Raw genomic sequence first — 26,062 nt, forward strand, 5'->3', positions numbered from 1 at the left:
TGATGTGAAATATTCTATATTCAGAAACTTGTAGATTCTTACTCTCCTAAAGAAGACAAGCCCTGTGCTCACAGAAACAAATGCCACCCACCGTACCTTAGTGAGTGCCTACTAAGTGCCTGACACTATGCTAAGTGCTACAGAGGATCTAGAGAAGAGTTGGATCCTGCCTCTGTCCTGGGGGAATCTGTGATCATCTGCTGTTGAAACATAGGCAGCATGTGCTAAATGCCCAGGGAGGGTATGGTGGGAGAAGAGCTCTTACGGGCCTGTAGGGCAGTCCTTTCCTTCAAAACTGAGCCAACCCTTCACTCTCACATGGAAGGACTGCATTGTAACAACTCCAGACAGTACCAGCTGTCTAGATCAGAGGTTCATTACCTGGCAACCTCCACTGCCAGGTCCCAAAGGAGAACCACAGAAGGGCACAAAAAGCCTCCAAGAGGCCAAAAGCAATGATAGAAATCCCAGCACTAAAGCACATGCATTTGATACACAGAAAACTAGCTCAGGCCCTTACTCCAAATCTATTAACTGTTACTTTGGACACCATTCTAGCAGGCATGCATTGCAGGTTTCTAGAAGGGAGGTGAATTGGGTGTGCCACATTAGACTGGAGAGGGTGAGTTCCTTTTTTTTTATTTTTTTTTTATTTTTATTTATTTATGATAGTCACACACACACAGAGAGAGAGAGGCAGAGACATAGGCAGAGGGAGAAGCAGGCTCCATGCACCGGGAGCCCGACGTGGGATTCGATCCCGGGTCTCCAGGATCGCGCCCTGGGCCAGAGGCAGGCGCCAAACCACTGCGCCACCCAGGGATCCTGAGAGGGTGAGTTCCTGCTTACGATGGACACCATGACAACAACCACAAAAGACAGCTGACAAAACTGGTTGCAAGGGATCCCTGGGTGGCGCAGCGGTTTGGCACCTGCCTTTGGCCCAGCGCACGATCCTGGAGACCCGGGATCGAATCCCACATCGGGCTCCCGATGCATGGAGCCTGCTTCTCCCTCTGCCTGTGTCTCTGCCTCTCTCTCTCTCTCTCTGTGACTATCATAAATAACTAAAAAAATAAAAAAAACTGGTTGCAAGAAAAATGGCCAGTAAGCAGGGAATAGTTCTGAGATCAAAAAGAACAGTAGACCAGAATTATTTTAGAATTGTCTCTAGAGCCCCTGTTCTGTAGCTAACCCCTTAGGGCACCTCTGACTTATAGCACATTAACTGTTTTTCACTATATGTGCATGAATGACCCAAGTGAAGACTGAATTGTATGCACTTAATTTTGCTTAAGAACGCAGATAAGTGTCAGATATATTTTAGAATAATTTCTATTGAACATGGCCCTAATATTTAAAATGTCTGGAGCTGTAACTTGGGTGTACTGTTTTAACTATTGCTGAGTAATGAACCATCCTAACACTCAGTGGCTTAAACAACATTTATCATTGAAGTTCATGTGTTTGTGGGCCAGCTAAGGTCAGCTGATTTAGCTTGAGTTTGGCAGGCCCTGCCTGGGTTCACTGTGGGTCTGTGGATTGACTCAGCTCCAAGATCCATTCACAGATGTAACTCAGTGGTTGTACAATTTCTAGAATGTCGTGGCACAGACCCAAGGACAATATTTATAGAAGGGCAGACCTTCCACACACTTTGACTTATGTAATTCACACAGCACCTCTGGGATGGGTGTGGTGTGACTCCCACTTTTCACCTGAGGAAATGAAGGGGTTAAGTGACTTAGTCAAGATCACAGAGCTAACATAAAATGGGAGAGCTGGAGATCAGAATCCTGCCCTCTGATTTTACGTCCAGGGCTTTTACCAAGGTAGACCAAAGTTCATGGACAAATAGTGATATTAAATTTTGGGGTCCTGCAGACTACTTTCCCCTCCTTCAGAAGCTGTCTTCTAGATGCTTTATTCTCTGTTCCCTCCTACTTTCTCTTCAGTATTTCAATGCCCAAAGCTCTTAGCAAAAGATTGAAGATTATCTTTTACTAAAGTGTGTAGGACCAGCCACGGTACTACTTTACTTTTCTTTTGAAGGTATTTGCATCCTAATGGGAACTTAAATGAAAGGATGCTCTGGTAAGATGAGCTTCAACCAAGGTATTTTGGAGGATGAGACCTCCTGGACCCAAGGAAGAACCACTTCACAGACATTTTCTTCAGGGGTTGTGAGCCAACCTATCCTAGGCCCACGCAGAGACATATGACTTCCCTCTTCCAATACAGGATTGCCCCCGTGAAGGAGGAATTCCCCAAATGATGTTTGGGTCTAGACCTCACAGAGCAGATGATGATAAGACCCAAATCTAGTCCTATAGAATGAGATCATGTGGAAAGATGTGAATGCTCTCTGGGCACCAGAATCTTCTGTTGGCTGCTGGAATATGACCCAGAGCAGGGGTTTTGTGGCCTAAAAGATCTGATGTCCAACTCTGCACTCCCCTGCCTGGAAGCCAGCCAGGTCACCACTTGGAAACCATTCATGTTCTGGACAGTAGATTATGGGCCATTTATTTGTGTCTGATGCTGATCAGCCACTGTTTAATGTTCCGTAATGCACTTCTAGCCATCTCCTCTGATTTAGCTTTTCTTATTTCCTCTGCATAATTCAATCAGAGAAGGCCCTTAAATTAGAGGGCTCTCCATGGGGGCCAGCCTCCTGCTTCATCTCCTCCCAAACCTCTGAATAAAGCCGCGGGTTGAGCTGCAGCTCAGATACAGAGATCTGGGTGTGAGACAGGAGGCTGTCCCTTCTAATATCCAGGGCTGGGCCTCTGCATCACCATCCGTCACACTCCTACCTGCTTTCCCCTGATTCACAATCACACAAAAACAACATAGCTCCAGAAGGAATAGAAAGCCCCTTTGGCTTCAGCAAGTCACCAAATAAGCTGGCGTCCCATCTTCTTGAAATGCAGTTCACATTGTATTACCTACTTGTACTACTCTTAAAAATGGTACAGGTTAGCCCCAAACCTCTCATTTTGCGAAGCATTTTCACAGCTGCATTTGTATTTACTCTTTACAGTAGTCCTTGCTGTGAGGGACCCTGGGTTTGAATCCTGATCTAGTTGGTTATGAGCTAGGTGATTGTGGGGAAGTCACTTCACTGGAGTGAGCTTCAAATTCCTCATCTGTCATAGAAGTCTGTCTCACAGGCTAGAAGTATTCATTCAACAAACAATAACTACCAACTGCGTACCTGGCACTGGGATGCAGCAGTGAGCAAACAGACATATTGCACCCCCATGGGGTTCTATGATCGCCTTGAGAAGAACTTGGCCAGGCCAGCCTGCTGGGCCCCAGAGGAGAGTGAAAGACACCTGCGGCATGGATGGAGCTTCCAGACCAGCTACCCAAGGACCGAAGCCAGGCTCCAGGTTTAGCATGTTCACACTTCCTGTTGTAGATGTTGTAGTACTTTAAAAAGGAGACCTTTTAAAAAATCTCCTCGGTTACTCACATTTAAAATAGATTGATTTAATATTTTTAAAGTGCTTCTGATGTCTCTTAAAAACAAAACAAATCAAAAAACCCTCTCGGCAAATGGGGTAACCTGGCAGCCCCGACCTACAGCCATGTTCTGATACAACAACTGTTTGGAATGCGGTGTTGCTGGCTGCTCAGCCCCAGCTCCTCAGAAGCCCCCTGCACCCCCGGCCTTATGCCTGGCCTACTTGCCTTATGGCATTTACCTGTGTAGCCCCATCTGGCCTCTGGGGCCAGAATCCTTGCTGGCTTGGACTCTCCCCCTTCCTCCTTTAGATGTCTTGGATTATTTTTTCCAGAATTCCCAAGCTCTACAGAGTTCAGTTTAGAAGTCAGCATTTTAGATCAGTGATTCTCAAACTCTAGCATGGGTTCTCAGCCCTGGCTAGACAGAAGAATCACTTGGGATGTTTCAACAGAAGCTCAGTGACCAGGCTGAACAAACCAGTTAAATCACTCTCTGGGGCATGGGGTCAGGCACTGATGGTGTTCAGAGCTCTCAGGTGGCCTCGTGGCGAGCCTGGGTCAACCACCGCACTGCAGCCAGCATCAGCATCACCTGGAGGGCTCCGTAACCCACAGGTGGCTGAGCCCCACCTCTGGAATTTTGGAGTCAGTCACCCTGGGGTTGGGTCCAAGAGTTTGCAGTTCTTGTAAGATCCCAGATGCTGCTGATGCTACGGAGCCGGCGACCACACTTTGAGAATCACTGCCCGACTTTGCCTTGGAGCCACTGTATTAGTTTCCTTTGGCCACTGGAATGAATCACCCAAAAGGCAGTGCCTTAACATTTATTTCTCTTATAGTTCTGGAGGTCAGAAGCTAAAATCACTTTCACTTTGCAGAACTCAAGGTGTTGGCAGGACTGTGCTTCCTCCATAGACTTTCTAGGAGAACGTCTCCTTGTGTCTTCTAGTTTTAAGCTATATTCATTGCATTCTTTGGTTCCTGGCCCCCTCTCCATCTTCACTTCAGGGGTTGTATTGCCTTCCTCTGTGTCAGGTCTTCTTCTGCTTCTCTCTTAAAAGGCCACTTGTGATTACATTTGAGGCCCACCAAGTTGATCTCCCCTTTGTAAGCCTCTTGATTTAATCACACCTGCAGAGTCCCTTTTCCCATATAAGTCCCTTTTCACGTGTACAGGTTCTAGGGATCAGTCTGGACCTCTTTGGGGACTGTTATTCAGTTTCCCATCGTTGCCTTTCCACTGGGTAAAGTGTCCCACGAGTATTCTTTATGTGGCACCAGAATTGAAGGCATAGACATACATACTGTCTTCATTTGGATTCCTTTCCACAGCAGACCCTAAGACTTGGGTGTCAGTAGTTCATTTAGGTGGTGATTCCAGTAGGGCATAGGGAAGTAAGACAGGGAAGGGAAGGCAGTCAGCACAGAGGTAGATCATGAACAGAGTGCTGCTGTGGACAGCTGGGGTTCAGTTCTCCTCGGAAGAATAGGAGAGACAGGGAAACAGATGCCTGGGATATTTACCCACCAACTCCTGGGGATGTGCTTGTTCCAAGCAACTTGCATGGCTGGAAAAACCCTCTGGCATAGTTACAGGTGTTTGTGGTAGGAGCTAGAAGCCTGTAGGACCTGATGGATCCTGTGGCATATGAGCAGGGAAGCAGCTGTGTCTGCCATTGATCCTGTAAGAGAGCTATACTGATACAGCCATCTTGCATTGAACACTTTCTCTTTGCTAGCCTCTTTACATATGTGACTTCTTTCTAATCTTCACAAGTTCACAAACCAGTAGTACTCCTATTTCATCAAAGAGGAAACTAACATTCTGAAAGGTACAGCTTGTCCGAGGTCACATGCAGTGCCAGGGTCAAAATTCTAAATCAGAACTTTCATACCCCCATAGCATTGTAGAAACAAAATGTTCTAGTGGTTAGGGGTAGGGCCTCTGGTGCCATGCTGCCAGAGTTCAAATCTTGTGTTTTCTTTAGCTTTGTGATGTTGGGCAAGCAAGTTGCCTTCTCTGTGCCTCAGTTTCCCCAGTTATATGGGGCTAAAAATAGGATTTAACTCACAGAGGAGTTGTGAAGATTAAGTGGGCTAATTATGAACATAAGGTACTTACAATAGCACCTGATGTATAATGTGTCATAATTTCTGTCTTTATTTCCAGAACATCACAATGTGTGTACGTATACCAAGAGGTCATGATTTCCTCAAGATGCGTTTGTGTTAAAGGCGAACGAAATACAACCTACACAATAACTTTTTTTGCTTAAAATATCCAGTGAATTAAGGCAAAAAGAGAGGCTCAGCTGTTTTCCATTTTGCATTTGTGAACTGGTCCTTAAAGCAGGAACACGTTGACCAGGGAAGAAGGCTCTTCTCATGGTGACCAGCTTCCCCAGATGGCTTTAAAAATACACCTGGCCCTATTCCATCTCCCAGCCCAGGAGCATTTAGCTCCATTCAAGCCCACACTTATGTCTCCACAGCAACCAACATAAGCAGAGGCATGAGGCGTGTGTTGGGAACTGGCAACAGCTGAAGGAGAGGCCTCATGGCCGCTGAGGGGCTGAGAAAAGAGGAAAGCAAAGAAGGAAACATGAATGAGTTGGACAGGCCTCCCCACCCCTTTCCTCACTCATCTTGCCCTGCTGCTCACCTGGCCTTCTTGGTATCTTTCTGATTAGTCTGGAGAAAGCCCTGGGAGCTTTCTTGCTAAAGCTGCTAGTTCTCTCTGGGGACACATGAGGGAGGGATCTTCCAGAGGTCTCAGGCTTAGCATGGGCTTCTCAGGGATGCTGGATGGTGAGGGATGGGGTTATGATGGCCATTCTACCCATAGAGACCTACCTGACTGGGGCTTCCTTACTTTACCTGGGAGTTTGTTCCAGTGTTTCAACATGTCCCCTGTAGGAAGTTCCTTTGGGGTGGGTCATTATTGAAAGTTGAAACTGGGCTGTTCTTTTGTGCCCAAACAGAACTGCTTCAGTTCCTGAGGTCATCCAAGCTGGGGTAGACCTCATGGAGTATCCCCTAAAAGGCTTCCAAATTCTCTGTAGTTATTTAGAAACCAAATTCTGAACCATTGAAATTAGCACAGGATTTAGGGGGCTCCAAGCAAGAACAACAGCCCTTTCCCTGTCCTGGTCCATCTTTCTTAGAGCTGCATTGGCAAGGTCATAGTAGGGAAAGTTAACAGTGGAAAACAAGAATGTTCTCTGTGTCCAGTGAGCATGAGAGCTCTGAGGGAGCAGTGTCATTTTGGGTGGCATGTCTGCCCATAGAAAGTGACCAGTGGAAGGCTGAGATGGCTGTCTGGATAGTTTGGGCCTTTGAAATGCTTTTGCCAAAGTATCTGAGGTAAATGGGGTTTTTAAATTTTCTTCAATGACCTGAACCAACTGCTCTTCTGTTGGGAAGCCCTGAAAGAGTGTACTTGCACAACAGGCTTAGGCTGCCATGGTGATTGCTGCTAAGGTTCCCACAGAAGGTGGTACGGGCACATTTAGTCAGTGGACTTGGTAATTTACCTGTTTACCATTGTTTTTAGAGAGACCTTGCAGCACAGTGCTGAGGCACTGAGGTAGAATTCAAGAAATGGGTTATTTCTTTGGACCTGCACTAACTCCTAGGGCACATGTATAGTGTTGGACGAACTGTTTGCTCTCTGTGAGATTCAGTTTCCTCCTCTGTAAAATGAAGGGATGGACCAGATTTCAAAGCTGTAGACTTTCTCTGACTTTGTGGTTCATGGGTTGCTTGCTAATTTATAGAATTAGTACCTACATAATGAAGGGGTGTTGGCATGTGTTTCTCTTCTGAGCACTGGTAACTGAGAAGCCATGGTGTGTGCATAGAGGGCATGGGATTCATGTTCAGACAGCTCTGGCCTTGAGTGACCTCTTCATGACCCACTAGCTGAATGATCTTGGCCAAGTGGTCTTGGTTTAATATCTCAACACCTCAGTTTCTACCTCTTTAAAATGGGAATAATAAGAATACCCACCTCATTGGATGGCAGTGAGGATTAAATGAGCAAATAGGTACAGAGCTTTGCACCTGGAACATAGTTAAGCTCAGTTACTGGTTGCAACCATTATTCCAAATGGTGGTAAGAGCGCTGGAATCCAGGCCACTTGCTCCCTCCTGGGAGGCCTCATTTCTGCTGTAACCCCATCTGTTTTACTGAATCTGGAGGGAATTGCTTGCAATGCTGAAGAGGCTACCAGAATTCTGAGATCCTATCTAAAGCTGGAAGCTGAACAGAGAACATCTCAGTGCATGGGTTTTGGAATTGGAAGTCTGGGCTTAGAAGCCCCGTTCCAGGGGACCTTCAATGTCAAAGCCAGTTTTCCTCACCTGGAAAGGAGGATGTAATACAAGGTAATTTGAGGGGCTATTGGAGAATCAAAGGAGAAAGCATGGGAGGGCCTGGCTCTATGTACTCAGGCACTGTTGTGCCTCAGGGGGGCAACACCAGACCTGCTGGACATGAGGAGCGTAGGCTCACACCCGAGGACAGTGTCTTAGCATACTGACTTCTCAGCAGAAAGGCTGCCAATGGGCAGTCCACCGTGGGCCGCCCTCCCTCCCCAGACAGAGATGAGCTTTCTGGGAACCCCTGCAGGGCACTGCAGTCCTGGGAGTGTCTACCCTTTGGGAATTGTGCAATCCTGGGCAGAACCTAGCTAGTAAGACAAGCCACTTCCTGTATCCAATTCATCCCTGTCAGGAGAAGGGGCCCTTCATCTATGTGGCATCTGCCTTATGTGGAATATCAGTTTTGCCTCCTTCAAGATGGACAGTGGATGCCAAGGCACCAGGCCTGCCAGTGTGAGCCATCCCAGGCAGTAAGAGGAAGATTTTTAACTATGAAATTTTCAAATTGAATACCAGCAAATGGTGGCTGATTTGACAAGATGCTCAATTTTCTATGTGCCCATCTACCACCACTTTGCATTTTATTCAGTTTTATCTTTCTAAATGGGATGATATAATCCACTTGAGTTGATTCAGATTATTATTAATAATAATAATATTATTTTTTATTTATGATAGTCACAGAGAGAGAGAGACAGAGAGAGAGAGAGAGAGGCAGAGACACAGGCAGAGGGAGAAGCAGGCTCCATGCACCGGGAGCCCGATGTGGGATTCGATCCCAGGTCTCCAGGATCGCACCCTGGGCCAAAGGCAGGCGCTAAACCGCTGTGCCACCCAGGGATCCCCCCCCCCTTTTTTTTATTTATGATAGTCACAGAGAGAGAGAGAGAGAGAGGCAGAGACACAGGCAGAGGGTGAAGCAAGATTCTCTGTATTATTATTATTATTAGTAGTAGTAGTAGTAGTCTGCTTAAATAAATTTTCCATCTCTATTTATGGCAATTACTTGAGATATATAATTTTTATATACTTCCCATGAACAGAAGGGCCAATGTTTATTGCACCTTCTACTATGTACCAGACTATTGTATTGAAGAAGAAGATTCATAAGACTAACTCTAGTCTATCTGTGACATTAAAATAACACAAATGAAGTAATTAATGAGGAGCAAAGTAGATCACTTGGTGGTGTCTCAGGCTGCACAAGTAGTTGGAATTTGTGTGAAAGCAGAGCAACTAAGACAAAGAGACGACTGATCTGGGTTCAAGTCATGATTCTGTCACTTACCTGGCCACTTCTGTGAGCCTCAGTATATTTACCTGTCAAAGGGAGAAAATATTAATAATACTTAAGGTCATTGTAGGCTAGTGCTTAGCAATCATAAGTGTTCTGTGCATGTTACTGAGTATGTTGATTCTTAATTTTTCAGGCTACATAAAGGTAGTTTAAGGAGTGTTTTTGTTTTCTGCTTCAGGTAAAATTTCTTCCAAATGAAATATTATGCAGCCATAGAAAGGAATGTAGATGCACTTTATGTAATTATAGAACATAATCTCTTCAGAAATACTGTAAGGAAACCAAGAAGGAGTAGCATATGTATAATTGTACATTCAAGTAACCTTTTGAAGAAGAGAGGGAATATATTATACCTACCTATCTGCTTGTCTCTGCATAAAATATTCCTGAAAAAATACACAGAAAACTAAATGATAATAAATAATTGAAACTGGTACAGAAGAAGAAGAATTTTCATGTATGCTCATTTGGACTTTTGGAATTTTGAATAATATGAGGTATTACCTACTCTAAATAATTAAACAGAATTCCACTTATATACACAAAACAGTCTCTTATCTGGAGCACACAGGATGGGATTTTTTGGTCTTGAAACGTCTTTAAGATCGAAAAGCAGCAATAGGAATTGAGATCTCATAATGGTAAAGTCACACAGTTACAGTGCTGTGGAAAGCCTAAGGCTCATCTTTCCAACCTATTTAATTGTGAAGCTCTATTGCTCAGTTGAGTCCAAAGTGGTCAACCTGAGATTCCCCCACTTTCTGGGATCCAGAAATTTGAATAATTCAGTGAGACCAATAAGTAGAAATGATTGTGCTGGATGAAGCCAGGGGGATCCCAGGGACCTTCTTCCCCCCTCCTCACCTGCTGTGTACCCTCAAATGACAAATACTGAAGGCAGTGGGGGTAGGGATGAGAGGTGCTCTAGAGAAAGGGCTAAGTGAGCCATGTGGTTTTGAATCCCATATGTCAATAGAGCTAGAATGTCACCATGGAAAAATGAAGGTTTGGAAATGTAGTGGCTAGAAACACAGGGTCTTTCCACTTGGACCCAGTTGTCAGTGGATATTGGAAATAACCCACCCATTAGGCCAATGTAGCTGAGGAGTTTTGTCTCTGACCTATTGCTAGATCTCCCAAATAACTCTACAAACTTGGCCTTCCCTGTCAAGCTGTAGCAGAAGATTTAATAGTGCTCACTGCTTTATGCTGGACACTGTAATCAAATTCAGAGCCAAGATGCAGCCAGTCTTAGGGAGGTTTCTTGATGTTCCCTTGGCTCCTAATAACATTGTCTCCTCCTTCCTTTCTGTTTACCACATGCCATTTTGTCAAATTAGAACTTGAACTCAAAAAAACAGATGCCTTCCTTTAGATAAGGTCGAAAAATTCCCTTGTGGCAGGAAAGGGGGCTGGGCTGTCTCTTGAATCTATGTACAAAGGAGTCACCTTTGATAGATGACTGACCAAAAAATACTGTCAAGGATGAGATTTTCTTTCATCCACCTAACTAGGGCAGACATTCTTCCTTGAGGTGTCCCTCTTGGCAGGGGAGGGGGCGGAAGAGAACATGTTCTTCATGGGGATTCAATTTCTGCTCAAGGTCTCTTCATGAATGACCGCAGGCTTCTCTAGGCAAGGCTGGTGCCCTAGCTCTGACCCATCCCCAGTCCTAACCCTTATGGAGGTATCTTCTGGTTTTCCATTTCTTTTTATTGTTATTATTCTTTTTTATTATGAATAATTTCAAACATTCAAATGAGTGGAAAAAATTATCCAGGGAACACCACTATGCCCACATTATGGGCTGAGTGCCCCCTCCTCCAGATTCATATGTTGAAGCCCTAACCCCCAGGACCTCAGAATGTGACTGTATTTGGAGCTGGAGCCTTTAAATGAGGTGATTAAGGTTAAATGAGGTGATAAGGGTGGGCCCTAATCCAATCTGACTGGTGTCCTTATAAGAAGAGGAGATTTGGATACACAGAGATAACAGAGATGCTCAAAGAGAGGAAAGGCCACATGAGGACATAGCTAGAAGGTGGCCATCTGCAAGCCAAAAAGAGAGGCTTCCAAACCTTCCAACACCTTAATCTTGGACTTCTAGCTTCCAAAACTGCAAAAAATAAATTTCTGTTAGTTAAGCCACCCAGGTACTTTGTTATGGCAGCCTTAGCAAATACACCCACCAAATAGATTCTGCAATTGCTTTGATTTTGCTATATTTACTCTACCACATATCCCCTTGTCCCTGCATCTTCTGTTTTTTGGAGTAGATTTCCAAATGAATCACAGATTCATTGCTTGCTTTGAAGAGTAAACTATTCAACAGAAAAGGTTGATGTTTGAAGCCCGCTAGCACACGTGATTGAATCTTATGTGGCCATGATGAGGAGCAACTAAGATTGTCTATTTATGTGAGTTTACAAACCAGGAAACTGGGGCCCAAAGATGAGTAAATGTAAGGTTTGATTAAAAAGGCATTCAACGAGGTGTTGGTAAACTTCTCTAACACCAGCTGGCCAAGATGACATCTGCCATTCTTTCTGGGCTTCCGTGCCCATTCTGGCTGGCTGGTAGTGGGGGAGAGAGGTTGCTACTTTGTGCTAGTAACCAAATCTCTGGAAGTCTCCAGTGTCAGACCATCTGACTTCAGTCCTGACCTACTACCTACTGGTTGTGTATGATCATAGGTGCATCCCTAAATCTCTGAGCCTTGGCTAAAAATGAGGATGATAAATCTAATACTTCATACAGTTGCTATGGGAACCAAAGAAGGATATTGAATGCTCACAGAATAGTTTCTTTTTTTGTAAGATTTTATTTATTTATTCATAGACACAGAGAGAGAGAGAGAGAGAGAGAGAGAGAGAGAGGCAGAGACACAGGCAGAGGGAGAAGCAGGCTCCATGCAGGGAACCCGATGTGGGACTCGATCCCGGGTCTCCAGGATCACACCCCAGGCTGCTGGCGGCGCCAAACTGCTGCGTCACTGGGGCTGCCCCTCACAGAATAGTTTCCATTGTTGGCACCTCATTACCAGGTTAGGGTAATGCTGTCTGCTGTAATAAATAAGCACCAATATTTTAGTGATTTCATTGAATCAAAATTTATTTTATGCTCACCTAACTGTCCAGTGTCTGGTTGGGGGCAGTTCACTTCCATGCTGGCCTTCAGGGATGCAGGCCCCTTTCATGTGTTCCACCACCATCCCCTCAGGTTTGAGTCCTCTGTACCCAGGCAGAACCATTGGGAAGAAGGGTCGAGAGCCCCTAGCTATTCACACTGCAGGAGCTGGGAAGTACAGCCACTTCTCAGGGATAGCTCTGGCCTATGGAAGGAGGAGCCCCCATTTGGGGGAGTGCTAGCCTTCTCTACACAGCCACAACTCTGAGGGGGGCTCCTAGACGTAAAGTCCATGGCTGGGAGTTAGGAGTGGCATGAGTCTGCTAGCCAGGAAAGGGCTGGACCAGAGGGAAACCTCCCTGCTCTATCACGAGAGCAGTGAGCACAGCAGGAGAGGTGGGAGGCATAAGTATGAAGAGCCATCCCTCAAGTGCTGGGCAAGTTGGCCAACTGGAGGGCACCTTCTCACAGGGCTGTGTGCAAGATCCCTTTTGAACTCTGACTCCAGTTCTGTACTATCTGTGTGACCTGGACCAAATGACAGCTTCTCCAAGAGTCCTTTTATCCTCTGTAAAATGAGGATAGTGGTGCTTTGAGGATTAAATGCAGTGGTGCATGGAAGTGCAGTGTTGTCCTTGTTTCATGATGAGGATTTTGCTAAACATGGGCCTGCAAGTATGCAGCACAGGTGTCACTCCTTCCTCTCATCTCAGGGAGCCCGATACCAGGCAGTCATGAGCCTCTATCCTCAGAGTCCTTCTTAACATGATGTTTCAGAAAATCTGTGCCAGTCAGTTCACATTAGCAGATAGGATGAAAACTCTTTGATCTCCAGATCCTAGACCTTGGGCTTATTTGTTTCTATATCTATGTGGCATACAAGGACTTGGCACATAGGAAGCATTCAATAAATGGAGTAGAACCTGTTATAGGGCTCTCTTGGAGGTGGCATTTACTTGTTGAAATGGTAAAGAAGACTGTTCAAGACTGTTGCCCCAGGTGGCAAGCCGGTCTCAAGAGAAGAAAGAGATTGGGCTCAATTCTGAATGCAGTAGGAATGAGTGGGGATTGATAGCCAAAGAGCTAGTTGGAAGCGAAGGTGTCAGTGGATGGAAAATTATTAAGAGGAAACCTCAGGGATAGGGGTATTCTTGCTAAATTCACCTCACAGCATTCTTGCTGAAGGCAGACCAGGGTGCTAAGATAGCAAGGGTAGGGGGAATGAGGAACTTGCTCAGCTATCAAGGGTGGGGATTCACTCTAAATTGACTTTGCCAGATTCTTGCTAAACCTAAACTCTGCCAGGACATACACAGAAACCCAAGTCCAAGGCCTTGCTGAGAACCTGAACAAAGTTGGGTCAAGGAGAGAGTATTTGTCGGAAAGTAGGACCCATATCATCCAATCTACATCTCTGCCCACCCAGGTTTGGGGATGAGACAGCAGACTTGAGGTACCCTGGGACTAGTGGGACCCTAGGCTATACCTTTGATTTTTAAATTCTTTTTAAAGATTTTATTTATTCATGAGAGATACACAGAGAAAGGCAGAGACATGGGCAGAGGGAGAAGGGGGCTCCCTGTGGGGAGCCTGTTGGGGGACTCAATCCCAGGACCTGGGATCACACCCTGAGCCAAAGGCAGACACTCAACCACTGAGCTACCCAGGCATCCCTAGGCTATGCCTTTAAACATACAGGTGTTTTTGCCTCACACTGGAGACTCTGGGTCCTGGGGGAGGATGCCAAGTTATCCAGCCCTTAAGATCTCTCTATGCAGCAGGAGTGAGAGACATAGGAGGAGAAGAAGCACAGAGGACTCTGCTTTGACCCAGAACAGCAGGGAACAGGCCTGCATGTGGCAGAGGGGGACAAGACTTCTGGAACGGCGCCCAGGGAGGCGGCATTCCAGAAGTGGACTTCTGGCTTGGTTGATAAATACCAGAGCTGCAATTAAGACAAAATACTGTGAATATGACACCTGCTGACAGCTGCAGGAAGGCCCCGGAAACCTTTATTATGAATTAGATTTTGCAGGCCACTCTGCTGTGGTGAGCTGATGCCTGGGTGAAGTAACCGGTGGGAACTCAGCAGGCTGCCTGCCTCGAGGGCATGGGATGGCTCACTGGGGGAGAAGGGGAAAGAATGTTCTTCGATCCCTGTCCAGGGCCCTTATGAAGGACTGTTTAAGTCTCAGAAATCCTAGCCCATGGTAGAAGCCAGAGCTAGAAAGGGCTTAGAGCTCCTCTGGTCCAATTGCTCCCATTTCACATTTGGGGAAACCAAGGCCCAGAGGGGAAGTGAGTTATCCAAGGTGACAAAGCACATTACTGGTCACACCAGGCCTGGAGAACAGGATTCCTAATCTCAAGCTGGCATGCTTGGCAGGGAAGTTAACAGTAGTTGAGTATACATCTAGGCATCTGACTCAAGGAGATTTGGCTCTTAGTCCTTGGAGAGACAGAGAATGAAACAGAGAGAATAATACATGAAAGTGAGTTGCAGAAGGAGAGCAACATGGAAAAGAGACAGAGATTCATGGGCCTGAGTCATTAGGTTCAAAATAGAGATTCAAACATCAGAGTGGGATAGGACCTCAGTGACCATCTAGGCCAGTCTCCTTTGTTTTTACAATAAAGTGCAGCTCAGTGGTTTACATGTGTCAACCTTTTTATTTTTATTTATTTATTTATTTTTAAATATTTAATTTATTTATTCATGAGAGACACAGAGAGAAAGAGGCAGAGACACAGGCAGAGGGAGAAGCAGGCTCCATGCAAGGAGCCTGACGTGGGACTCAATTCCAGGTCTCCAGGATCACACCCTGGGCTAAATGCAGCGCTAAACTGCTGAGCCACCCGGGCTGCCCCATGTGTCAACCTTTTTAGGAACAGTCTGATGTTGAATGGTAAAAAGGAAGTGCTTTTGGTGCTGAAAAGTGGCAAAATTTCCATCTCCAAGGGTTTTTGAATGGGATTTGAAAAATAATGCACTGTGGGGCTATGACCTAACACAGAAGAATTTGGGAAAATGTGATGCTGATGATATTTCCACAATGGTCTGGGATTTTAGACTGAGCACTCCATGCCCTTCATCCTTTTTCTGATGTCTTAGACTCTGTGTTTGTGTGAACAGAAGGTAATGCTCCAGGCAAGAAACAGAACCTAAACCCTTTCTTCCCTTTCCAAGATGAAAGGAGTTTCATCTTGGTACCAGCAAATCTCTGCTTTCAAAGTTCAGCTCTCCTCTTCCAGGAAGCTTCCCTTGATTTCTCACTTACATCCCTCCCCCCAACTGGTATCCATCACTTCCTGGTACAAATCCCTCTAAACAGCCCCAGCCTTGTGTTAGCCACTTCTCTTTTTGTCCTTTTTAGTACAAAATCATTATCTCTGAAAATGTCGATTAAAGAGCCCTGTTCTATTCCAGGAACTCTGAAATCCTTAGCTCTAATCCTCACAATAATCTAACAAGATGAGTCTTGCTCTACCCATTTTATAGATAAGAAAATTGAGACTCAGAGGGAATGAGTAACTTCCTCAGGGTTATACAGCTAGTAAGTGGCAGCCTGGGTAACTCCAGACTGTGTTTGCTGACTCCAGGGCCTATATTCTTTCCATGACACTGAGTGACACATGCCAGGAACAGGAACTGTGTCTAGTCATTGAGTCTTGGAAACATTTGGCGTTCAATATGTGTTTATGAATTAATGAAACAATAAATGAATGAGTGAATACAAGGAATAACATTTCTTCTGAAAGCTATAGCTCAGGAGTCCGCCAACTATAGCCTGCAGGCCAAATCCAGCCTGCTTCCTATTTTTATAAATAAAAATTTAATAGAACACAACTACGCTGCTTTATTGTCTGTGGCTGCTTTCATGTATAACAGTAGAGTTATGTTGTAACAGAGACTGTGCAGCCCACAGAGCCTAAAATATTTACTATCTGGCTCTTTCTGGAAAAAGTTTTCTGAATCCTACAATAACTGATGATTTCTACTAAGCTGGTTAAAACAACAGTGCTTATTGCTAAGTACTAATAATCTTGTCTTTTATGATCTAGAATTTTGTGCGTGTGCATGCATGTGCATTGGGTATGCTTATAAAGTTATCAGATTCCACATGTATCTGGTATATGCTATTTTATTATTTTATAGGCAAGCTTCATCCAAAAAGGTTTACTTCACCAGCTCTTTAGATATATATACACGTTTATATATATGTATATATATTTCTTTGCATATCTGTATATATATTTTTAATCTTTATAATTTAAAAAATTAAGTTTATCTTTGTTGGCAGCACCTTGGCACAGACATGGTGACAGAGATCTTCCTTGAAGTAGAGGAGGACAGATTCCCCCAGAACAATCACAGTGGGGGTGGACTTTGAGGCTTGCCAGAACAGTATTGACAGGGGCAGTTTCTGAGCTAAATGAAAAGCAGCCTTTTAGACGGATTGCACTCCCATTTCCTCTTGGCTGGCAAGGGCGATCAGTATTCCTTGCTCCCAATCTCACCTCCTTCCTTGGGACAGGGGCATTCTTCTTCCCCCAAGCTGTCCCTACTGTAGCCTCTTTTGAGGCCAGAGCACCGTGTACCTGTTCCTGCTCCTGGGAGCTGAATACTGGCCTCTGGACCCCTGGCATCTGGGGCAGAAGCAACACCAAAGCAGGGATTGGCTGACTCCCACCCCAAATGCCCAGCTGGGAGTGCTCAGAGGCGTGACAAATCTCAGCCTGTCGCCAGCGTGTGTTCCCTGGCCAGTCCCTCCTTGGGCCTTGCCCACAATGACTGGTCTATCACTCAGCTTCACTCACCTGCTCACCATTTCAGGACTGCTCTGTTACTCAGCTTGCTGCTCAGGTGAGTTGTGTGTGTGTGTTGTATGCCTGCATATATGATGTGTGCATTGTTTAGAAAAAGGGCTTAGAAAGCAGACTTGAAAAAAAAAAAAGACCTGTTCTGAGTGCTTTCAGCAGTCTTTAAGTGTTAAACTTCTCGATCAGTGTTGGAATTGCACATAAAAGGGATTTGACAATGGAGTTGGTGGGGACCTTGATATACACTCGTGAGTGTGTGTGTGTGTGTGTGCTTGGGTGTGCCCCTTTTGTGACCTTAACTTTGAGGTCTGAGGCAGGCGGCTGCTGCTCCTTTGGCTTTGAAGTAACATCACACACTATGGTCTGGGGCCAGCCATGGTATTGGGTGGCCGAGATGTTGTCCATTATTTTCCAGGCTGACAGCTTGGGTCATGTGGCCACACTGCCCCAGAGACAGTAGCCACCAAACTGCCAAATCATATCCTTTGTAGGTTGTGCCCTCACCTGCTCCCCATATCCACTCAGGCAAATTGCAAGATGGCAAATTCCTACCTTGGTCTTTCAGAGCAGTTCAAATACTTTCAACTTTTAGGATCAGAATTTGTTTTCAAGATGTGTGGGGTATGTGTAGGGGTTTGAGGAAAGGTATAGGGTATAGCCTTCTCTGGAATATGTGAATCAGGAAAAACTTTGAGCAAATTGAAACGAGCTATCATGAGAAATTCACTGTAGCTGAGACATCTGACTCATGGTCAGAACACTCAGTGCTGCACAGAGCATGTGCCCTTCACCTCTTCTCTCCTTTCGTCCTTCTGCAAGTTCCAACAGGCAGGGAGAGGCCTCAGAGTGGGAGGAGGCGGAAGTAAGAAGCTGAGCAGTCCCCCAGCTCTGAGCAGTTGCAGAATAGGTAATATATGGCTGCACCTAGAAGTTTCCCACCCCGCAAAGGCAGGATGTTTATGTGACTTCTTTCCTTTGGTGGCTTCTAATGGTACATTTGCTTGATTGGGCGGCAGGGGTGGGGGAGTTCTTCTTGCTGCAAAAAACAGGAGGCAGAAACAGGGTGTCTTTTGTGACCTACTGATGGGCTGGTCTCATGGGAGGGAGATACAGGTGGATACAGTGGAGATCCTGGTATCATATGTATGAAAACAGAATTTGGAGATGGTTTGGGCCAGACTCCTTATGGTGTAGGTAAGGAATCTGAGTCTCAGAAATGAACTGTGCGAGTCACATGGTCACTTGCACCCAGACTCATACCCTTTTATCCAAGTCCCTATGTTTTCAGGAGTAAGTGCGAGTAAATCACACTTTCCAAGGATGCACCCAAGAGTAAGTGGGTATTGAGTGCAAAGGCAAAGTCAGCATCTGCAATGGCAAACAAAACAGAAACAAAAACAAGACACTTGCCACAAGCCTGCATTAGACCTAGCTTTATTTCTACCCATGATTTGGCACTGCAGTGGCCATGTACAGTATGACTTCAGTGTCTTTAAGTCAGGGCAAGTGGACCTGAAATTCCATGGGAGTTGGCGTTTCCAAGGCAGCTGCCTGGGCCTGAGCCACATGGCACACCCGGGTTTCTGCAGGCCCCATGTTCATACACACATGATTGTTTCCATTACCACAGAGCCTGCTGGGGCTTTTCCAAGCTGGACCCTGGGCTTAGACACGATTCCATGGAGGCAGCATAGTCCTGAAAGAGACCCACAGGCCACTCAGATGACACTAAAATAGACATGTGAAGTCCTGGCTTAGTTGACAGGGAGGGAGGGGCGGGAAGCTGTTCCCAAACACATCCACCTGATGGAAATATTCTGAGTTGGAATGAGCCGTAAATAAACTAGACTGTGCTAAAAACAAACATCTCCAGGGAGTTTGGGGGGTAGGCAGAAATAGATGCTCTTCACCTGCTGAAAGTGAAGTCAAGGTCAAGGGGGAAAAGGCAAGGAGGGATGAGGAGAGGTGAACAATGCAGATGCCTCAGCAGGAAAAGCAACTGATAATTTATGTTCACCAAAGAGTTCTCCAGTTTCCAGGAAGAAATAAGAGAATTGCTTTTAAATGATTCGGGGTCTTTCATCTGTGGAAGACCGCACCTAATGTAGTGTAAAGGGAGGCACTGGAGGCCATACATGGCCTGGAAAAATCAATGGCGAGGAGTGCATAGAGCCATGTGAATGTGCAGACCCCTCAGGTGCCCCTGGCTGGCAGAGGCTTTGCAGAAAACCACAGCCTCGGCCAAGAGCGGCAAAGGAGGAACTGCCACTAGGGAGCGCCGAGAGGGTTCTGGAGTGCTGGTGTGCGGCTGCCAAATTCCCCATGTGCCCAAGGCAAGGGACACAGTGGAAGCTGCCCCACTGAGCTTACTCTGCACTCCAGGAGAGCTACTTGAAGGAATTTGAAAAGGAATATGATTGGCATTGATGTCAAATTTTATGACAATGTACTGCAGTGTTTTTTTCCCCTGAGAGAGAGAAAGCAGCTCATGACAGGTGGAATGGATCTGCCACTCACAGCTAGGCCATGGTGTTCTGTTGAATGAGAACAGTTTCAGAGCACAGCATCAGACAAGGCCCAAGACAAAAACAAGGCCACTGTATGACCCTATCAGACACAGACAAAACCTGACCACCATCCAACCACACAAATGGCCAACTATCCACCTGTCCTTGCTAATATGAGTGAGAGCTGCTGCTTTACTACCCACAGCTTCAGTCTGCTCTTCTCTTCTGCTAGATAAGAATTAAGATAGTTATAGACTAACTTTCACTTCCTGACCCCATCCAATCCAGAGCGAGGCCAGACTTCACTTCCTCAAGTCTCCCCCACCCCCAAGCATCATCTAGTGAAGGCCCAAATCCTAGAACAAATCCTTTCTAACAGCCTCTTACAAGATGCCCTGTGGGCCAATGGTGTGCATCCTCCTTCACAATGAGCCAATAGGGCCAGTTTTGTGCAACCACACGTGTGTTCCTGATGGTTTTTGGTTGTAAACCCTTGATGCTATATATCTCAGGTAGTTGTTATGGGACCCCCTTTCCTTTCTCTGAGCTCCTGACCTTTATTTCCACCCACATTTGGAAGAGTGTGGGGATCAGGAGGAAGAAGCCTAGAACCCTGCTGCTAATTGTATGACCTTGGTCAAATTGCTTCACTTCTTTGCTTCAGTTAACTGATCTGTAAAGTGGGGGTGATGATAACAATAGTACTTAACTCTCAGGATTGCTGTGAGGATTAGATGAATTTATATATATGGGGCATTTCACTGGTGCCTAAGCATGAAGTAATTGTTTGGGATTTTTATTATTATTATTATGAATTCAACAAGCTTTTGTGGAGTATCTAGTGTATGTTAGGTACTGTGCTAGAACCTGGGGATTAAAAACTGGCTTACATCCTCCCAGAAAGCATTGTAGTCAGGGAGATACAAGGAAACTGTTTTACCCTATAGGGATGAGCTAACATGGGATAAGCCCAGAAAAAAACATGGCAGGACTCTCAATCTTGACTTGGAAAATCAAGGAAAGCTTCCTGGTAGAAGTGGCACCTGACAGTCCTTGATGAATGAATAGGAGTCTCTAGGATTAGGCTAGGTGTGACTGGGAGGAGTGGGATATGAACAGAAGGACCTTGGCAGCCATTCAAGCTCCACAGGACTTACTGTCTGCATGTCGGGAGCACCAGTCAGGCATCTTTCTACCCCCCACATAGCCTGGTCCAGTGCCTGGGAAGGCATGTGCTCAAATGAACAAATGTCTAACCAAATTTGATAGCTTTCCCCACAAACCAGTACCTCTTTTGACTTTTCCATCTCCTACTCTGATCACTGTGGTCCCAGGTCCATCTCAAAACCACCCTCCTCTTTCACTCCTACAACACAATGGTCCCTTCCTCGTTTCTTTCTTCTCAGTAATGTTTGCAGTGATCTCTTCCTTTTTGTCCTCAACTCTTCCATGGCCCTGAGAGGCCACCTCCACATGTGGCTGCTGTAAGATTATATTGATTTTTTAAATTGTGTATGCAGAGGCATCTAGGTGGCTCAATAGGTTAAGCATCTGCCTTCAGCTCAGGTCATGATCTCAGGGTCCTGAGTTTGATCCCTGTATCGAGCTCCCTGCTCAATGGGGAGCCTGCTTCTCCCTATCCCTCTGCCAATCTCCCTGCTGTGCTCTTTTTCTTTCTCTTTCTCTCTCTCAAATAAATAAGTAAAATCCTTAAGAAAATAAAATTGCGTATGTCTATTGTATAATTTGTTAATTTCATTTCAAGGTAATAAAAGGGTCTTCACAAAATATTTCTTACAAAAGGAGGCACTGGGTCAGAGAGGACTGAGGACTACTGGCACAGGTCAGTGGAATGCTCCTCCACTGGAGAGTGAGTGTGTGGGTATGCATGGAGCAGCTGCCTAATGTCCACAGACAGGTCCTGGAGCAGAGGGTGCAAACAGTAGACAATCAGAGGCCCCTGAGAGATAAGACAGAAACTGGATTCAGGGCCAAGAGGCATATGGTGAGTGACCTGCCCCATATTCTATGAGGTCAGAGGTTCGACGAAGGAATGGAGGTGAAGATACCATCATAAGACCCAAACTGGAGACTGTAAAATTATAGCTTGTGGCAACTATGGGTATTACTGTTGTGAATATTCTAGTACATGTGTTTTGGTGAACATATGCCTGCTTGTCTGTTGGTAAATACCTGTGAGTGAAATTGCTGGGCTATAGAGGTTGCCTGTATTCAGTTGCAGTAGACAATACCAAGCAGTTTTCCAAGGAGGTTGAACCAATTTACACTCCCCCTGGCCAGTGTATGAGAGCTCTATTTGTTCCATGTTCTTGCCAACATTTATTATTTTCTGTCCTTTTCATTTTAGCCATTCTGGTGGGGTATGTAGTGGTTGTCAACCCAATATGCAGCAGCTGTAGAATGGATAAGCAGACTGTGGTCTAGCCACATAGTGGAACTCTATTCAGCATGAACAGCGACAAGCAACAATCTGAATGATCCCCATGAATGCTACGATGAGCAAAAGAAGCCAAACACAAGAGTTCATATTGTTTGATTCTATTTATATAAAGTTCCAGAATAGATAAAATGAGTCCGTGGGGTTGGAAGTCAGTATGGTGGAGAGGGAGGAGCACAGAGATTGGACAGGAGCTGCAAGGGCTTGTGGATACTGGGGAGTTGTGTGTTTTGATTGGGGGGAGGGTGGGGCTGGCTTCGAGGGTGTGTTCGCTTTGCAGAAATCTGTTGGGCTGTAGACTCATGATCTGCATCCTTTCCGTAAGGTATACTTCAACACTGAGCATACACTAACGTTGAACATGGGCAAGACCCCATGTTGTATAAAGCAATCAGGGTCCAGGGCCCTCCATTCATCTCCTCACACCCATGTATTGAGTCATTAAACTGTAAACTCTTTAGTGAACATGGGTGACACCAAATGTGTGTGTAGAGTCCAGAGTCAAATATATGTGTTAAATCAGGGCTCTGAGTCTCTTAAAATCAACACCACCTCAGGCCCTAGCTGCCCACTCCCTGAACAATGCCCTTTGAGCACACCATCAAAATAATTAGCAAACACTGCCTTCTGACCTATTAGAGGTGCTTTATAGGTCTGAACTTTGCGTTCCTTGTCACATCTGATAAATGACAAGTCAGTCCCAGAAGAGGGAGAAATGGACTTTATTATGGCCACAGTGTCCATACCACCGGCTTGTTTATCAATCATCTTCATTTACTGAAGGCTGGGGGAAGGTTATATCAAGTAGTAAACAGAAGGCACACTCTTGTAAATGGATTAGAAATCAAACTCAGAAATCTCAGGTACCGCATGGGTCTCCCTAGGATTCAGTGGGGACGACAGAGGCCCCGGCACTGCCCCCATGCTAATGAGCAGCGATTTTCTCTGCACAGCCCTTCCCGGCCTGGATCAGAAGAAGCGTGGTAGCCACAGAGCATGCTGCCTCCTGACGCCCCCTCCACCCCCACTGTTCCCACCACCATTCTTCAGAGGGGGCCGAAGTCTGGTGAGTACCTTAGGAGTCATGAGAAAGTAGACATGCTGGCTCCCCAGTGCCTGCCACACCGCCCCCCCACAGCCACCTGCTTGAGGTGAGTGGCCTCCAGATTCTTTTTGAGGGATCCAGACCTTTACTCTCACGTAGCAGGTTGGACCCTAGAACAGGCATTTAGCAGTTTCTGGTGTGTGTCTGTTCTTCCACTGTCTTAAATAAGCTACAGAGGGAGATTCTTCGCTGCTGAAAATTGGAGTTGACAAAGTGTCCTATCTTCCTGAGAACAATGAGGTGATTTAAAAACTTTTGAGACTCCCTACAGCTGCTCAGATATGGATTTTTCCCTTTCTTCCCAAGTATTTGTGAAATTCCCTCCCACAGCCTATACTGAGTGGAGGCTGTTTCTGTGAAGTGATGCAGGAAATGGTGCCTTGATAGCTGTACTGAGGCGTGAGAGGGAGCCCAATTTGGGAAGAGGGATTGAGCAGGATTTGGGAAGCTGAGCTAGATGACAATGGGCCAGGATATTCTAGGGACTTGAGATTCTCAGATTTTTCCAGAAATTCTAAGAACTGTACTGCCCAGTGCAGTAGCCACTTAGCCATATGTGACTTGAACACTTTTAATGCCGCTGGTTCGAGTTGAGATGGACTATTGATATGGAATACTGGATTTTTTTTTTACTGGACTTAATATGAATCAAGAATGTAAAATGTCTCATGAGTAATTTTTAAATATTGAATACATGTTGAAATGATAACATTTGGGACATATTGGGTTAAATATATTATGAAAAAAATTTTTTTAATTTTTATTTATTTATGATAGTCACACACAGAGAGAGAGAGAGGCAGAGACACAGGCAGAGGGAGAAGCAGGCTCCATGCACCGGGAGCCCGACGTGGGATTCGATCCCAGGTCTCCAGGATCACACCCTGGGCCAAAGGCAGGTGCCAAACCGCTGCGCCACCCAGGGATCCCTATATTATGAAAATTAATTTCACTTCTTTCTCTTTACCTTTTTTATGTGGCTACCAGAAAATTTAAAACTATATACGTGGCTTGCACTGGTGGCTTGCATTTTATTTCCGTTGGACAGTGTTGTCCTAGACATTGGATAAAAGCCCCTGAAATGAGCTTCCTAACTCCATCCAAAGTGGCTATTCTATCTTTATAATCCATTCAAGCCAGGTATGTCTCAAGAGAGACCAGTAAGTGGGGGCCCAGAAGGTCATCTTCTTGAGACACCCTTTGGGTGTCTTGAGGACTGGACTGCGGAGCAGGTCTGTGTCCAGGATGGTGACCCTTCTTCTGTCCCCCAAGTCTGGCTTGTAACCATGTGTTGCTTTGCTTTGAAGCTGCTGTCCCCAGACATGAAGAATCTCATCCTGGAACTGGAGACCACGCAGTCTTCATGTGCACAAGGATCACTCGGCTCCCCTGGGCCCCCTGGCCCCCAGGTTGGTTCATTCCCCCAGATCCTCTCCTGTTGTATTCTGTTCAGAGCAATGAAGCCCCTGGAGAGAGTCTCTTAGAGCTGCCCTTTTGAAAGTAACATGGGGGCTGTCTTTCCTTCTCTAAGAGCTCACCTCCAGCTCCAGGGCCACATAGCTAGAACAGTGATTCTCCTCTGGGTAAATTCTGACCTCTCAGCCTTGATTTCCTCATCTATGCAATGGAGATAATTACCCCTGCAGTACTGGATTTTGGGAGTGGTGAGGGGACCAAATGAGCTGCTGCCTAGATGGGTGGGATTATTATTATAATTATCATCAAACACTTGGTGACAGTGGGTTGCCCCTTCTGTGACCATGGACCCTTGCCAGTGAACCAAGGAGTGCCAGAAAGTGGAGGTAATGGGGAACTTGTTACTCTGACCTTCGTTTGCCCCCAGACACTGCAACCAGACAACGCACTGCTCCCCACTAAAGCTAAAGAGAAGAGTGAGAAACAGGCAAAACGTTAGAGGGAAGATTTTCTAGACAAACAAGAGCACTCTCCAGAGACCCTGTCATACAGACCCTGGCTCCTCTGGCCTGCCTGGGAGCGGGGGTCCATCAAGGAGGAATGCTCCCTGGCCTGGAGTTTGGAGGTCTGCCATGGAAGGGGAAAGAGAGTACAAGCAACAGTCAGTTGCCCAATTGCCTTATGAATTCTGTTACCCCTTCCAGTTGCCCAATTGCCTTATGAATTCTGTTAACCCCTTCTATGGCTACTGGTCACAGGAGACTAAGAGCCAGACTCCTCACCCTCAGTTACAAATTCTCTCTCCACCCCTGCCCCCTGAAGAGGACCCTCCCTGTCTCTCCTACCTTGTCTCATACCACCACCATCACCCACTCAATGCACATCTCTTGGGGCTTGGAGCATGCCAAGCTCCTTCCAGCCTTAGGGCCTTTGTGCTTATGGGTCTGAATGTCTGGAATGTTCTTCCCTCTGATTTTTACCACAGCCAACTCTTTTGTCACTCAGAACAATTTGCAGACCAGCTCCTTAGAAATACCTTCCTCAGTCACAGTCTACAGTAGCCTTCCCCATCACACTACATCCCAATGACCTGTTTTCATTCTCTGCATCATTTTCTCACCTTATTACAGTTTTCTTATTCGTTTCGTTACTTTCCCTGGTCTCTTTGGTCTTCCCTTTGTAAAATACAGGCCCTATGGCAGTGACTGGCCAACTATGGCCTACAGATCTGACGACAACCTGTTTTTATTTATTATTTATTTTTTTTAAGATTTTATTTATTTATTCATGAGAGAGACAGAGAGAGAGGCAGAGACACAGGCAGAGAGAGAAGCAGGTTCCTCACAAGGAGCCTGATGCGGGACTCAATCCCTGGATGGGGATCACACCAAAGGCAGATGCTCGACTGCTGAGCCACCCAGGAATCCCGACAATCTGTTTTTATAATTAAAGTTGTATTGTCTCTGGCTGCCTTTAGA

The 26,062-nt window shown here is 45.7% G+C and overlaps 1 protein-coding gene across 1 annotated transcript in view; it reads left to right on the plus strand.

Annotated features, from left to right (window-relative positions):
- The first annotated feature begins 17,065 nt into the window (after positions 1-17,065).
- Positions 17,066-26,062, plus strand: part of COLQ (collagen like tail subunit of asymmetric acetylcholinesterase) — a 44,490-nt gene continuing 35,493 nt past the window's right edge. Inside the window, exons 1-3 of the mRNA XM_055321708.1 lie at positions 17,066-17,141; positions 23,017-23,129; positions 24,476-24,577. Coding sequence (XP_055177683.1) covers positions 17,066-17,141; positions 23,017-23,129; positions 24,476-24,577 — 291 coding nt within the window. The remainder of the gene's footprint in view (positions 17,142-23,016; positions 23,130-24,475; positions 24,578-26,062) is intronic.

This window comes from Nyctereutes procyonoides, unplaced genomic scaffold, assembly GCF_905146905.1.
Source record: "Nyctereutes procyonoides isolate TBG_1078 unplaced genomic scaffold, NYPRO_anot_genome, whole genome shotgun sequence".
Classification (NCBI taxonomy): Eukaryota; Metazoa; Chordata; class Mammalia; order Carnivora; family Canidae; genus Nyctereutes; species Nyctereutes procyonoides.